Source organism: Cyclopterus lumpus, chromosome 19, assembly GCF_009769545.1.
Source record: "Cyclopterus lumpus isolate fCycLum1 chromosome 19, fCycLum1.pri, whole genome shotgun sequence".
NCBI classification, from domain to species: Eukaryota; Metazoa; Chordata; class Actinopteri; order Perciformes; family Cyclopteridae; genus Cyclopterus; species Cyclopterus lumpus.
This window is the reverse complement of record NC_046984.1, coordinates 3,596,981-3,610,600: the sequence shown is the minus strand read 5'-3', so window position 1 is coordinate 3,610,600 and position 13,620 is coordinate 3,596,981. Positions and strand designations below refer to the sequence as shown.

At 45.5% G+C, this 13,620-nt stretch overlaps 1 protein-coding gene across 7 annotated transcripts in view; it reads left to right on the top strand.

Moving 5' to 3' along the window:
* The window catches only part of LOC117748863 (caskin-2-like), a 46,083-nt gene extending 34,873 nt beyond the window's left edge, over positions 1-11,210 (top strand). For 6 of the 7 annotated variants that reach the window (XM_034558975.1, XM_034558973.1, XM_034558972.1 and 3 more), the window contains 9 exons: positions 2,517-2,644; positions 2,821-2,902; positions 5,764-5,837; positions 6,040-6,150; positions 6,535-6,636; positions 6,763-6,901; positions 7,698-9,890; positions 9,995-10,232; positions 10,710-11,210. In XM_034558975.1, coding sequence (XP_034414866.1) covers positions 2,517-2,644; positions 2,821-2,902; positions 5,764-5,837; positions 6,040-6,150; positions 6,535-6,636; positions 6,763-6,901; positions 7,698-9,890; positions 9,995-10,232; positions 10,710-10,806 — 3,164 coding nt within the window. In that variant the 3' untranslated portion in view covers positions 10,807-11,210. The remainder of the gene's footprint in view (positions 1-2,516; positions 2,645-2,820; positions 2,903-5,763; positions 5,838-6,039; positions 6,151-6,534; positions 6,637-6,762; positions 6,902-7,697; positions 9,891-9,994; positions 10,233-10,709) is intronic. The other variant, XM_034558976.1, reaches the window with a different exon arrangement.
* Positions 11,211-13,620: the final 2,410 nt, after the last annotated feature.

Below are 13,620 nucleotides of genomic sequence, written 5' to 3'. Positions count from 1 at the left end.
TAGTAGTAGAAATGCTTCATGTCCCTCTAATTAGCACACAGTGCACAGTAAAAACAAATGTGCAGGTGTTTGTTTAACAGGTAACAGGCTACAGCAAGAAAACACTGCTACTCAGGCTTTGATGACTGTGTGCCTTCATTAGTATTAGTTCACGTGTGTGCAGACACAAACTTCAAAGTCTCTACAGCTGTTAAAGTGGACTGACTATCCGTCTGTGATCAGCTGCTGCCATTCATGGATGAGAAAATGTCTCTACTTCTCTCTTGATTTATTCCCTCAGTAAATATTGTAAAGATGAGTTTTTGGTCTCAATCTCTAGTTTCAAGTCTTCTTCAATACAGCATGATGTTCATTTAGTAAATTATGATCTCATTTAGAGTCAAATAGGCGGTAAAGCAGGGTATGCTTTAGGGCGGGGCTACCTTGTAATTGACAGGTAGCTACCATGACGTCCAGTACGTTCGGTCGTATTAAGCTCCACCCTCTCGTGTCACTTGGTTGCAACAGACCAAGATGGCGACAGCAAAACAATGAACTCGAGGCCTCAAAACCGTAATCCAACAAACCAATGCTGTGAGAACGGCCAAAGTAAATTCCCTCTGGAGATAACGAGGGTGGTATCTGATCATAGAAGGCTCTAGGTAAGGTCATGATCTTGATGCAGACGCTGCCCCCCTTGTTCTCCCCCTATTGCATTGTCCAGTCATGACATTGAATGAATAGCCCCTTCTGGAACAATAGCCGAGGGCTTCAACCATAATGTTGCAGTTCTTAGCGTCCCTATGAAAAGCCATCCTAATCCATCTTGTTAGGTCTTTGTTGAAGGTCTCTATGTAGGAGGGGCGGGGGGGCTTTTACATGTCTGTGCCACAGGGGCCCCTTGTCTCATAATCCTACCATGTTCCCAAGTTTCACATGTTCCTCCCAAACAGCACCCTGATCCCAGTCCCCTCTCGATCAACCCTCTGTTGCTCAGTGGCAGCTTGATCCTCTCCCGGCGACAGTGTGTGGGTCACACAGTGAGTGTGTGTCTAAAGTGTGTGTGTGTGTTTGTTAGGTGCTCCACCTGACAGTCAGCTCACTGCCCCAGCTAGTGCTGCTAGCCCCGCTCAGGACATTTGGGTCCTCAGGAGCTCTCCCACTGGTAAGGGTGTGTGGTCCCAAACCCCTGGCAGCCAACCAACCCTGTGTGATCCTGTTGACCAGATCCCAACCCCGCCATTCTGATAACTGCCTCTTTAAGGAAGCTTATTCCCATCTTTATCCCTTAAAATCCCAGAGTCTTGATCCCCCCCCCCCTCCCGCCCACACCCCAATAATACGGTAACTATAACCTTTGACTTATCTTGCCTCAGTTATATTGGTGAGCAGCACTCTTTAAAGCCTTCTCGACATCTCCTGTGTTACTCCTGTCTCTTGCAGCTACCTCCACCCTGAAAGCCTGCACAGCAAAATATGAAAACAAATGGCACTTTTGTTTCTCATAAGCAAAGAGAAAATGTCATCTGATCACCAGATAATTGCGGAAATTGGCAACATTTTAAAGAAAGAGTTTTTGGTAAAAATCATTAATGCGCTTCGAGAGTTAGTTAAATGGATAGCAATCAAAGCTAGTTTGTTGATTAGCCTAGCTTAGAATAAAAGCTAACTAATTAACATGTAAAACGGAGATGTAAATATGATTTTGTGATTCTAGGTGGTGTTGCATTCTGTAACTTTCTGGACTGGATACATTGTTGTTCCTTACATCATGAAACTCTAAAATCATTGATAAGCCAAACAAATGATATATAACTGGTGAACTTTCCACTTAACTTTGGACAGGGCCAGACTGCTTGTTTCCCCTGCTTCCAGTCTTTAAGCTAAGCTAAGCTAATCCCCAGACACGCCCACAGACATAAGATTGGTATAGATCTTTCATTTAAAGGCACAGGATGTAGGATTCAGTGGCACCTAGATTGCCACCAACTGAGTCTCCTCCCTTTCCAAGACTTGGGTAACGTGAGGCCAACCTTCCCATAATACCAACGACTTCATGAACAACGGTGGTCAGGCGGTGGCCGGCGGCACCACGGCTTGGCACTCTGCAGATCATGTCACCGTAGTTTTACAAGCATGTTGGAGAGCTATGGTGGCCGCCAGGTAGCATAAAACCGTGAAAGGCTCTCTCCAGAGCCAGCGTTTGGTTTGGTCCTTCTGGGCTGCTGTAGAAACATGGAGAAACATTTCTTGGTTTCATGTGATCGGACGGTAATGAAAACATAGTTATGAATATTGTACTCTATTTCAGCTAATAGTTCACCTGGAATCCTGCAGACTGTGCCTTTTTAACTTTTGAATAAGAACGCAAACATGTGCATGTCCTAAAATGCTGAACTAATCCTTTTAAATGGAATAGGAATTCAATTTGAATTTTCATTTTTGCAGTGAAATACAATCTTGCTTCCCCTGCAGATTCGCTAACTATTAGACAAATGTAAGTCTGATTCCACCTGTGATCTCTCTCTCTCTCTCAGGTGACAGACACAGTGTTGGGAGTGCCGGCAGTGTGGGCAGCAGCCGCAGCGCTGGCAGCGGCCAGAGCTCAGAGAGCGGCCACAGACAGAATGGGATTCAAAACCGCCACAATGCTGACCCTGGCAAGGTTAGATCTTCTTAGAGTTCTCCATCTTGGTTCACTTGTGTGAATGAACATTTGAATGCACAACACGATCTGATTTAGCATGTTGGATATTGTCTGCAGTGCGCCTTAGGAATTCTAGAGATGTGGTGGCGGCGTGTGTTGCATCTTCCTTCATCATTTAGTTTTTTTGCATGCAGCTGGCTCCCTCTGCTGGTGAATCAGGAGACCACCTCCACATTGCAGGAGCAGAGCGCCACAAACAGGCTGATGGATCCACAGGTTGGTCAGAGAATAAAACATCTTCCGTCTTCTTCCTCTGTTTTATAACAACCCTATTAGTTCTCATCATAAGATTTCTCTCGGTCTCCGCTCATTTTTTCTATGAACTAAAAACAAATTTGATAATCAAGTAAAAAGTTAATTACAGAAACAAAGCCATGATATCATGAGAATAAAGCCATAGAGTTACAAGGCAAAGTTTCATGTGATTCTTAGTGAGTCATAAGTTTTAATCCTTTTGTAGTGAACTTGTGTTTTGATTTCTCAGTCTTTGACTCAGCTGCCTGGAATATTATAATATAAGTACCTGCTGTGCTTTAGCTACTGCTTCAAGCCATGCCCTATGTACATCATGTCATTTATTTAATTTATTTCGAAAAGCCTGTAATAATGTTGAAAAATGTTGCTTATTTTTGAAATCTGTAACTGCTGGTCATCCAAATCTTTCAATTGACTCATAAATGGTCACCTATTTTCCTCATCTGTTGAGAGTATTACTTTTTTTTGGTGAAATATTTAATTTTTTTGTGTCTATTTATACTATATTTTCTAAGTAGTATATTTGTTTTATCTTAATAGAACAGCTATTTCTAGATCTGACTTATTTCTCATAAAATGTGACCGTTTTACATCCTGATACTTGGATACATTTTTAGGACTCATAGCCAGGGCACAACAGCATCAAAGCCATAGATGATATTATTATTGTCTTGTGTCAAACATTATTTTTCCTACTTGAGGAATGTGATTATAGACGAATGCAGCAGCAGTGCTTTTGTTCTGCAGATTGAGCTGTTATTGCTGCGAGTCTGAAAGGAAATGAGATGGGAGGAGAGAGAAAAGGCTTACCTCGCCACAGAAACCAATAAAACCACACTACACAGAAAAGATCCCAATCACCTCTCCAAAATGTGTTTTTGTGTGTCCACGCTTGTTATAGATCTGTACGGCAGGTGCAAAAAAATATCATATCGTAGAAAAGCGCACATTGCGCAGTTCTTCTCTGGAGGGCTGAGAAAGGGCTTTGAAGATGTTATGGAGTGAAATGCTAGATGAAGCAGAGACTCTCTTTTGACCTCAGGCTGAATAGGAAGGCAGGTTAAAGTGAAGGAGGAGAGAAATGAGGAGTTGGAGGGAGGGGACAGGAACAGAAGCAGCGAGAGCAAAATACTCATTTGTGAAATGACGGAGAAAGGTGGAATAAAGGGAACCGAGCAGATGACCTGACTGAATGTCTGCGTGACGGTTAGGCAGAAGGATGAAGTGCCAAACATCTGGAGCTGTGCCTCTCTCCCTTCTCCTGGCGGGTAAGAAGTCCTGCGCAGGTAGTTTAATGTTTAGTCGTGGCCGCGGGGGACATTTAACTATCTTTGTCTATCGATAGATTCAGTTGTTACCATGTGACCAGAGGACAACGTGTAGGCAGTGAGACAGCGTAGGTGAAACCAGAGAAAATGCTACTGGTGAACTGACACTCTTCAGAGTTTGAATGTTGAATTTTCCAGGACAAAAAATTTTTTCCCCTTCCTACTGTTAAGACAGGTGCAAGGAATATGTCAAAACAACACGCCCTTAAAAGGGTTTCATTCTAGATTGGTATTGATAAATAACATTGAGTCAAATGTATTATTTGACTTTCTCTTTGTGAAGAGCAACCGGCTTCTCAACCCAAAAGCTTCGTCTCTTGCCCTGAGGCCAAACACCTCTCTACGAGGTGCTACGTTTTACTCTCTTGGGAGACAACGGGCCCCCGACCTTCACGGCAAAGTTGAGAGAGAAAAGAATCGGAGTAATTAAAACGCAGAAAGATAAGCAGCCGAGGTTGTTCGACCTCTGGGCTTTTAAAGTCCTGGATTCACCAAGTAGTACTTCAAAAGTGTTTGATGACTCGATGGATACTCTTCTGTCGGTGTGTTTTGGGTACAGAACTGGAGTTAGCCTAGCTTAGCATAAAGACTGGAAGCAGTGGGAAAACGGCTGGTCTGTACACAAATGCAGTCGTCATAGTAGCGCCAAACCTGGCAACCTCACGGTGATGACAAGGCTCCGGGAAATCAATGTGCCAAGAAATAGTTCTGGCACCGAACTCCCCCCTTTTTTACATTTCCCAACATGTACAACTTTAGACATTAAGGAGGCGTATTTTACAACTTTGGAGAGCGCCAGTCTAGCTGTTTTCTCCTGCTTAATGCTAAGCTAATCAAGAGCTTTACCTAATGCATAGGTTTCATTGAACTCTGGGACCTGAGGCTTAAAATAAAGAAGTGTTCACCCAAATTACAAAACAACATATCCGACTCTGCCTCTACTTAAGGTGGAGGCAGAAATGTCTGCCTGTGTAAATAAAGAACCAACTATAGATACCACTAAAGTTAAGTGAGGATATAGGATTTGGTTGAACTGACACTTTTCTTACTGTCACTTTTTTCTTGGTGATTATTAATTGCCCTTAACCTTTTTGACTTTGCTCTTCTGCCTTGGCCGCTCACTCAAGTGGGCTCAGAACGGCGTTTTATAGACGTGATAATTAAATGGTAACTATCTGTGAGGAAGAGAGAGGAAAGATCAAAACATTTGCCTCGGGCAACAGACGGGAGGAAAGGTGCATTCCTCAGAGATCTGTGGCAATGTGTCAGGACTGAACGAGGGATGAATCATGTGTGTTCAGTGGGTTTTCCGATCAGGTAGATAACCTTCAAAGACCTGGAGAGACCCAACAACAGCCGGACCATATTAGTGACTTCTTGTTCCAGCGACGTTACTTGTTTCTCGTCGGGGTGTGCTGACCCTGCAGACACTCGCGATGAAGCTTAATGCAGGTTGTCGTCCTGTAGGTTTGATTTTGTACGTGTGTTTTCTAGGTGGTTCCCGTCGGCAAGTCAACGGCACTTCCCAGAAAGGCTTCGTGAGGCCGGAAGAGCTTCTGGAAGGCAAGGTGAGTTGAGTACTAGGAGTTTCACATTTGGACAGTTCTAATTTATAAATGGTCAAAACATACGGTTAGTATGTTCTCATCAAAGCCAAGTAACCGTAGCCTTTGTAACGTTAATTGTTTTACCATGTTTAGAAAAACCTGCATGGAAGGGTTATTTTTGATGTTGCAAAGCCTCATAAACATCCTCCCTCTCTGTTGTCAGGACTCTGAGGCCATCTACCAATGGCTGTATGAGTTCCAGTTGCAGCAGTACACATCAAACTTCATCAGCGCAGGATATGATGTACCCACCATCAGCAGGATGACCCCTGAGGTGTGTGTGTGTGTGTGTGTGTGTTTCTGTGTGCAATTAGCATTTTAGCATTAAGAAATTATTCAAATTTAGATCCATTGTTGTTGAATGTGTTTATTAATTCGTTTGTTTTACTTATTTGCAACATTTGTACTTGCTGTGCACATTTAGCCTTCGCACTCTCATTACGGTCCACCTCCTATCTCCATACTTGCTGGTCTGCATAGTGCATGGTGTCATATTGAGAACTAACAGCCAAGGAGGAGTAATAATATCATGAATATATATGAATACGATGTATATATATATATATATATTTATTGATTTTTATATATATATATATATATATATATATAAACTGTTGATCTTATTCATGATAGTCAGTACATGTGTTTTGTTCGTCAGGACCTGACGGCCATCGGAGTGACCAAACCAGGCCACAGAAAGAAGATCTCAATGGAGATTGGCAAGCTGAACATCCCCGAGTGGCTGCCTGATTACATCCCTGTGAGGAAACGCTCTTGTGGTTAAACACCTAAATGCAGCTACTTCTCTTAGATGTGTTGTACAACTTGCTTCCTAAAAGCACAACGTCCAGGATGATTCTGACTCTTGTCTGTTTGCTGCTCTCAGCCGGACCTGGGCGAGTGGCTGAGTGTGATCGGACTGCCTCAGTACCAGAAGAGATTGTGTGACAACGGTTATGACTCCATTACGATTGTCAAAGACATCAGCTGGGAGGACCTGCAGGAGATAGGCATTAGCAAACTGGGTGAGGAATTACACCGTACTTCTATGACATTTTCTGGGGATTTGCACGGCTTCCTCGAAAACCCCCAAAATGATGCTGTTCCATTTTTGCTGTTTTTACCGTTTACACTTCAAATCCATTTATGTTAATTTATGCTTGCAAGGGGGTTTATCTCTTTTGTGCCTCCAAATAAATGTTCCACCTCTCTAGAGATGCACTCATTGCAATTTTTTTTTCTTTGGCTAACCGGACTAACTTTGTACACCTGTCCTAAAACCGTTCCAAAAAAGGGGAAAAAATTATTGCGCCAGTCATTTAAATTATGTTATAAGCTTCTTTGAGCTAGTGTTAGAAAGTTCAACAGGTATTCCCTCTCTAATATTTATGTTATATTGCTTTGAACCTCTCTGTATTTATCCAAGTTTCTTACCAAAAATGGAATTTTACAAGATTACAGTTGAACACATAATGATAACGTTAACTTTATAATTTACTTTCGGCCAATAAACATTTTTACTGACTGGAGCTGGGATACGAGTCAATCTGACCCCCGTTAGCGTTAGCTTTTAGCTGTCAGCTCCATTACAAGCAGGACTGTGCTGTTTGAAAATATGAGCCTGACCGGTTTCGATCACTTCACAGTGAATGTAATCCTCTAGGAGCCACGAGTGAGGCCACTCAACTTTTGATGGAAATTGATCTCTCAAAGAGGGTTGATGACTTAGTTCTAGTCTTGGTAAACTGTTCAAAGAGGAAAACTCTGAAATGTGCTGAAAAGCTCTCTCGAAAGGCTCTGTGTTCTTTCTTTCTGTTTCAGGCCACCAGAAGAAGCTAATGTTAGCGGTGAAGCGACTCTGCGACCTGCAGCGCTTCCGTAACCATGCCGACAGAGCTGGAGGCGGGACTCTCCGACGGAACCTCCCCGGCGCCCTGGAAATTGTGGCCATCGAGCACACGCCAACGCACAATGTGCAGGCTCACGCTCCTCCTGACGACTGCTGCCCCTCCCCTCGCACCCCCAGGGCGCTCCTCTCCTTCCAGGACAGCGAGTTGAGCGCCGAGTTGCAGAGCGCCATGAAGGGCAGGGCCGGGGGAGGAGCTGCCGAGGCGTTCGGCATCAGGGGCGTGCCCTCTGCAGCAGCTCTGTCGGCCATGTCAGTCAGTCAGGAGAGCATTAGCGTGCGATCGCGCGGGTCAGGGAATTCAGGAAATTCAAATTCAGGCTATTCTCAAGATCACCAAGCTGCACCATCTTCAGCCAGGATATCCAGCCGGTCAGAGGAGAGTCTGGGGAGTGGTGCGGGGGAGGAGGCCGGTAGAAGTAGACCGAGACCCACAGAGATGTGGGAGCACCTGAGTCGCTCTGCTACCCCGAACAAACTCCCCTTCTCCCCTCTGACACCTCCGTTAACACCCAGCAAGATGCCCCGCTTTGCCTACCCGGCCGTCCCACCCAAAGACACACACTTCCAGTCCCCCATCCGTCTCTATCAGCCACAGCACCACACAACCTCCTCCCCTTCCTCTCCATCCCCACAACCTTCCCCCATACAGAAGGCCTTCAGTTACCTCCATGCCCAGGCAGGAGGCATCAATGGGGCTTCGCGGGGACTCTCCAAACCTCTGCCTGGAGCGGTGCCTCTGCTGGGACCCCGGCCTGGACATGACCCTGGTGGTGACGCCCAGAGGGGCACAAACAAAAAGCGCGCCCAAAGCCTGACTCGCTACGCTCTGTCCGACGGCGAGCCGGACGACGAAGACGCCCTCGCTCCCCCCTGCACCTCTGCTTCCTCTTCCGCCATGCCCTCCTACGCCACCCTGTCGCGCAGGCCGGGACGCGGGCACACGAGTGCCACGGGGACCCAACGGCACATCAACCGCAGCCACTCGTTTGCCGTGCGATCCCGAAGCAAAGGCCCGCCCCCGCCACCGCCCAAAAGGATGAGTTCAGTAAGTGGCAGCCCGGTACGTCAACCAGGAAACGGGAAGGTGGTGGAGCCAGAGGAGAAGCAAGGGGGGGAGACGGAGGGCACAGGCTCTGTGAGGAGCATCGCAGCCAGGCTAGAGGGAAGCAGCAGCTGCAGTCTATCTCGGAGGATCGATATCCCACCAACTCATGTCCAAGTTTCACCTGTTTTCATCCCCATTTCTTCTCCGATTCCACATGTGATGAGTCCTCACGCAATCCAACAGCAATACAAACCTGTCCCTGCCCTGGGCTTGGGGGGCCTGAGGAGGACGGGTAGCGAGAGGTCAGAAGTGGAGACTGCCAGACAAAGAGGTGGAGGCTCGCAGGGATCACTTGAGGACAATGCAAGGAAAGGGGAAAGAATGTCGAAGAGTGCTACGGCGTCTCCAAAGCACAGCTCAGGTGGCCACCTCCCTTTCGCTGAAGAAGGCATCCTCACTATCAAACAGCGGCCCAGGACAGCAGTTGTCCCCCACGCCGACGGCGAAGTCAAGACCCCGAACAGCCTGGAGCTCCCCGAGTTCAATCTGAAGGAGTCTGACACGGTGAAAAGACGGCACAAACCCAAAGACTCATTGACGCCTGAGGAGGCTGAGTCCCCCAACAGAGAGTACAAACACCCGCAGACCAACAGTCTCCACACACCCAACGATGACAGGGCGCTGAGCGACGATGAATCTCAGAGGCCGGGGAACGTGTTTCGTAGAGTAGGCTCCCTTGGAAAAGGCCCAAAGCCACCAGTGTCCTCGAAACCTTCCAGTCCTCTCAAACAACCGGCCAACAGCAAACCGACAATCCCCCGGAAATCCGTCTCTTCGGGACAAGCTAGTGGCCAAACAGCCATTCCGAAACTAACCAGCGTACAGATTCACACAGTCTCGCCAAAGCTGGGCGCCATTATACACACCCAGGCATGTGTACCCGGCCCCACACCCGTGAACCCACAGACGGTGATGTCCAAACCAGAGAGTCCCAAGAAAGCGTCTGGTTTGTCCGTATCGAGACTCCCTCAGCACGGCATGGTCCCGGCATCAGCAGCAGGTAACACTGACCAACTAACACCATCTGCCTCACGAATTAACTATATTTTGGCCAATATTTCTTAAATAATGAATGAATGAATCCCTCGCTTATTGTCGCCGCAGGACTGAACCTCCTTTTGGTCCAAAGTGTTGTTTTTGCTGCTCCGCCCCCCCCAGCTCCGGCCCCTTCGTACTTCACCTCGGCCCCAGCCGGTCAGGCAGGGAGAGCGCCGACATCCCCGGCAGGTGCGGTCGGTCTGGAGGTGCTGGCTCACAAGAGGCTGGAGCAGACCAGTACGTCGCTGGAGGCTGCGCTCAAAGTGGTGGAGAACAAACTGGCACAGGGGAGCAGTGTGGACAGGTAGGCGCCATGCTCCGCGATGTCGGCAAATTAACTGCGTACACGTCACACCCTACCTTTCCTACTGCTTGATACGAGAGGGAAAAGTCGCACAGGTCCCATTGCCATCACTCACTCAGGGTTTCCCATTCGATTACCTGCAGTCTGGGTACAAACATGTTTTTACACTATTCAACGGGTGGGGTTTGTGCAGTCTTCCTGAGAAACTCAACTCGGGGACATCCACTCGCTATGGGAGGACCCCAGAAAGAGACGGGGTGACGGTAGCTCGAGACTACCTCTGTGAGCTTTAGATCACTTCACCAAAAGGGAAGTCTAGTATAATATAGTATGTCGTAAAGAGTAACAGCATAGTATGTCTACAAAAACAGTATTCTAGTATCCTTGAATAGCGATATGACTGATCAGCAAAGTTCGACATAACTTGTTGACTCACACAGTTTCAGCTGGCTTGTAACAGTCTGGTCTGGTCCACAGTGGCAGCGGCACCGTGAAGGCGGCAGGGAACATTCTCGATGACATTGGCAACATGTTTGACGACCTGGCTGACCAGCTGGACGCCATGTTGGAGTGACCCGGCTGACCTCTGAGGCACAAAGTCCCCGTCAGAGGGGAGCGATGGACAAACACGTAGACTGAGAAGCCGGCGAGCAGGAGATGGAGATGGAGGTGGAGGTGGTCCTCTGTCGCTGGTAAGAACAGAGACGGTGGAGGTGCTCGGCTCCTCTTCGTGACTGGGTGAATCAAGAAAATAGATACTTTATTTAACCCCGGAATACTCAAAAAGTGCACATTTGAGGATTTCCTGCACAACCTTTTCGCAATATTGCCCAGTTTTTCAACGCGAGCACTTCGCCTTAGGGCCCACACCTGGGAATGTTATTGGAGCAACAACAGGCAGCAGCTTCCAGACGTGTGTGTGTGTGTGTGTGTGTGTGTGTGTGTGTGTGTGTGTGTGTGTGTGTGTGTGTGTGTGTGTGTGTGTGTGTGTGTGTGTGTGTGTGTGTGTGTGTGTGTGTGTGTGTGTGTGTGTGTGTGCGTGTTCATTCTAGTATCACTAAAGGGAATGAGGGTCCATGTTCTTCACGTTACCTGTAAATGTATCTATGAGTCTCTGGTGACACTGTGTATTTGTGTAGTCAGATATCTTTATACTGAGTATATTTATAATTCTATATGTTTGTTTTTTAACAAATGGAGTTCAAATCATTCTAGTGTATATTAGCATAACTGTTATATATATATATATATATATATATATATATATATATATATATATATATATTTGCTGCTTGCTGTCTGTAACATGGGGAACATATTGTTTATTGTATTTAAAGACTCATATTCCTGATATGATTTGACAGGTTTTTGCTTTTTTACCAAAGTCTTTTATCCTCTTCAGGAGGCACAAAGTGAGGAAACATTGTTTCTTTAAAGCGTTTCTTTTGAGTGAAGAGATGTGTGTCAGACTGTGGAGCTGAGTCCGCCTCCCACTGGAAGGTTGTACAGCTCGCCTCAGGGAGCGATGAAATGAATTCACTGTAAGTTAAAGTACTGTAAGTGTGCCGTTTTCAAACATTTCCCTTTAAACATGGACTGTTACAAAGCATTTCAAGTGAGGTCAACCTTGACCTCACTTCTAAAAGAATATGTGCATCGTTTCAAAGTGACTGAACACTGTAAGAGATCAGGGGGCCTGGAACATGACACAGGAATAATTAATGGATTTTACATATGTACTCGTATGTATTATGATCAATTTATTAATGATTCCTTTTTAACATGCCATCCTAAATATCTGAATTCACATAGCATTTTAAGTCTGCAGTATAAAACTGAAAGTATAAACAAATCTGCTGCTCAGGGCATGCTGGGTACTTTGTTTCCTGTGTGAGTCGAGCATCACCACACCCATGAAGCTGCAGCGGGAGCTCTGATTGGCCACCTTAAAGCAGCTCGGCCAGTCAGGACCTTCAAAGGAAAGAGTTGTCTTTAAATGAGAGCAATCTCAAAAAGTAATGTGATGCAATATGATTTAAAGACGTTAAAGAAAGAAAATATGTATCACTAATATTTTTAACTAAACTAGTTAACAGGACCAGCTCGTCACCAGCGTTGTGAGATTAGTTCTCTACTTTTATTCACCCATCCCTTTCTTTTTATGGACCGAGAGCAGTTTTCACCAATTTTAATCTTCACTTTCAGTCATTGACCCAATGCCATACTCGTAATGTCTGTCTGTCTGTGAGCCATCCAGTAAAAAAAAAACAAGCCATCTTTATTCCTATAATAGTTTTTACAAATGCACTCAGATTTTTTTTAAACAGCCCTCAGAAAGTTCTGTGTGCACTGTTATGTTTTTGAGTCGTGAGCATTTCTTACATCAAAACATGTTTTAGCACTATTGATTCCTCTGTTCTATTTTGATGTATGCCTGTTTGTTTTGTTTGTTTGTTTCTGCAATATTTCCATTGAATTCTGTATCATCCTGGAAATCATTAAAATGAGAATTTATACTGACAAAATTGTTAACATATAATTATTTGTGCATCTGTACAGATTCAGAGTTGAAAGTGTGAATGCAGTGTTGTACGAACACTAACCAGGTGGTTTCTCTGGGAGGAGAGAGACCCACTGAACCCAGGTGTTACCAGTGTTAATGAGCTCAGGTGTTACCAGTGTTAATGATGAGCTCAGGTGTTACCAGTGTTAATGATGAGCTCAGGTGTTACCAGCATTAATGATGAGCTCAGGTGTTACCAGTGTTAATGAACTCAGGTGTTACCAGTGTTAATGATGAGCCCAGGTGTTACCAGTGTTAATGAGCTCAGGTGTTACCAGTGTTAATGATGAGCTCAGGTGTTAGCAGTGTTAATGAGCTCAGGTGTTACCAGTGTTAATGATGAGCTCAGGTGTTACCAGTGTTAATGAGCTCAGGTGTTACCAGTGTTAATGAGCTCAGGTGTTACCAGTGTTAATGATGAGCTCAGGTGTTACCAGTGTTAATGAGCTCAGGTGTTACCAGTGTTAATGATGAGCTCAGGTGTTAGCAGTGTTAATGAGCTCAGGTGTTACCAGTGTTAATGATGAGCCCAGATGTTACCAGTGTTAATGAGCTCAGATGTTACCAGTGTTGATGAGCTCAGATGTTACCAGTGTTAATGATGAGCCCAGGTGTTACCAGTGTTAATGAGCTCAGATGTTACCAGTGTTAATGAGCTCAGATGTTACCAGTGTTAATGAGCTCAGGTGTTAGTAGTGTTAATGATGAGCCCAGGTGTTACCAGTGTTAATGATGAGCTCAGGTGTTAGTAGTGTTAATGATGAGCCCAGGTGTTACCAGTGTTAATGATGAGCCCAGGTGTTACCAGTGTTAATGATGAGCTCA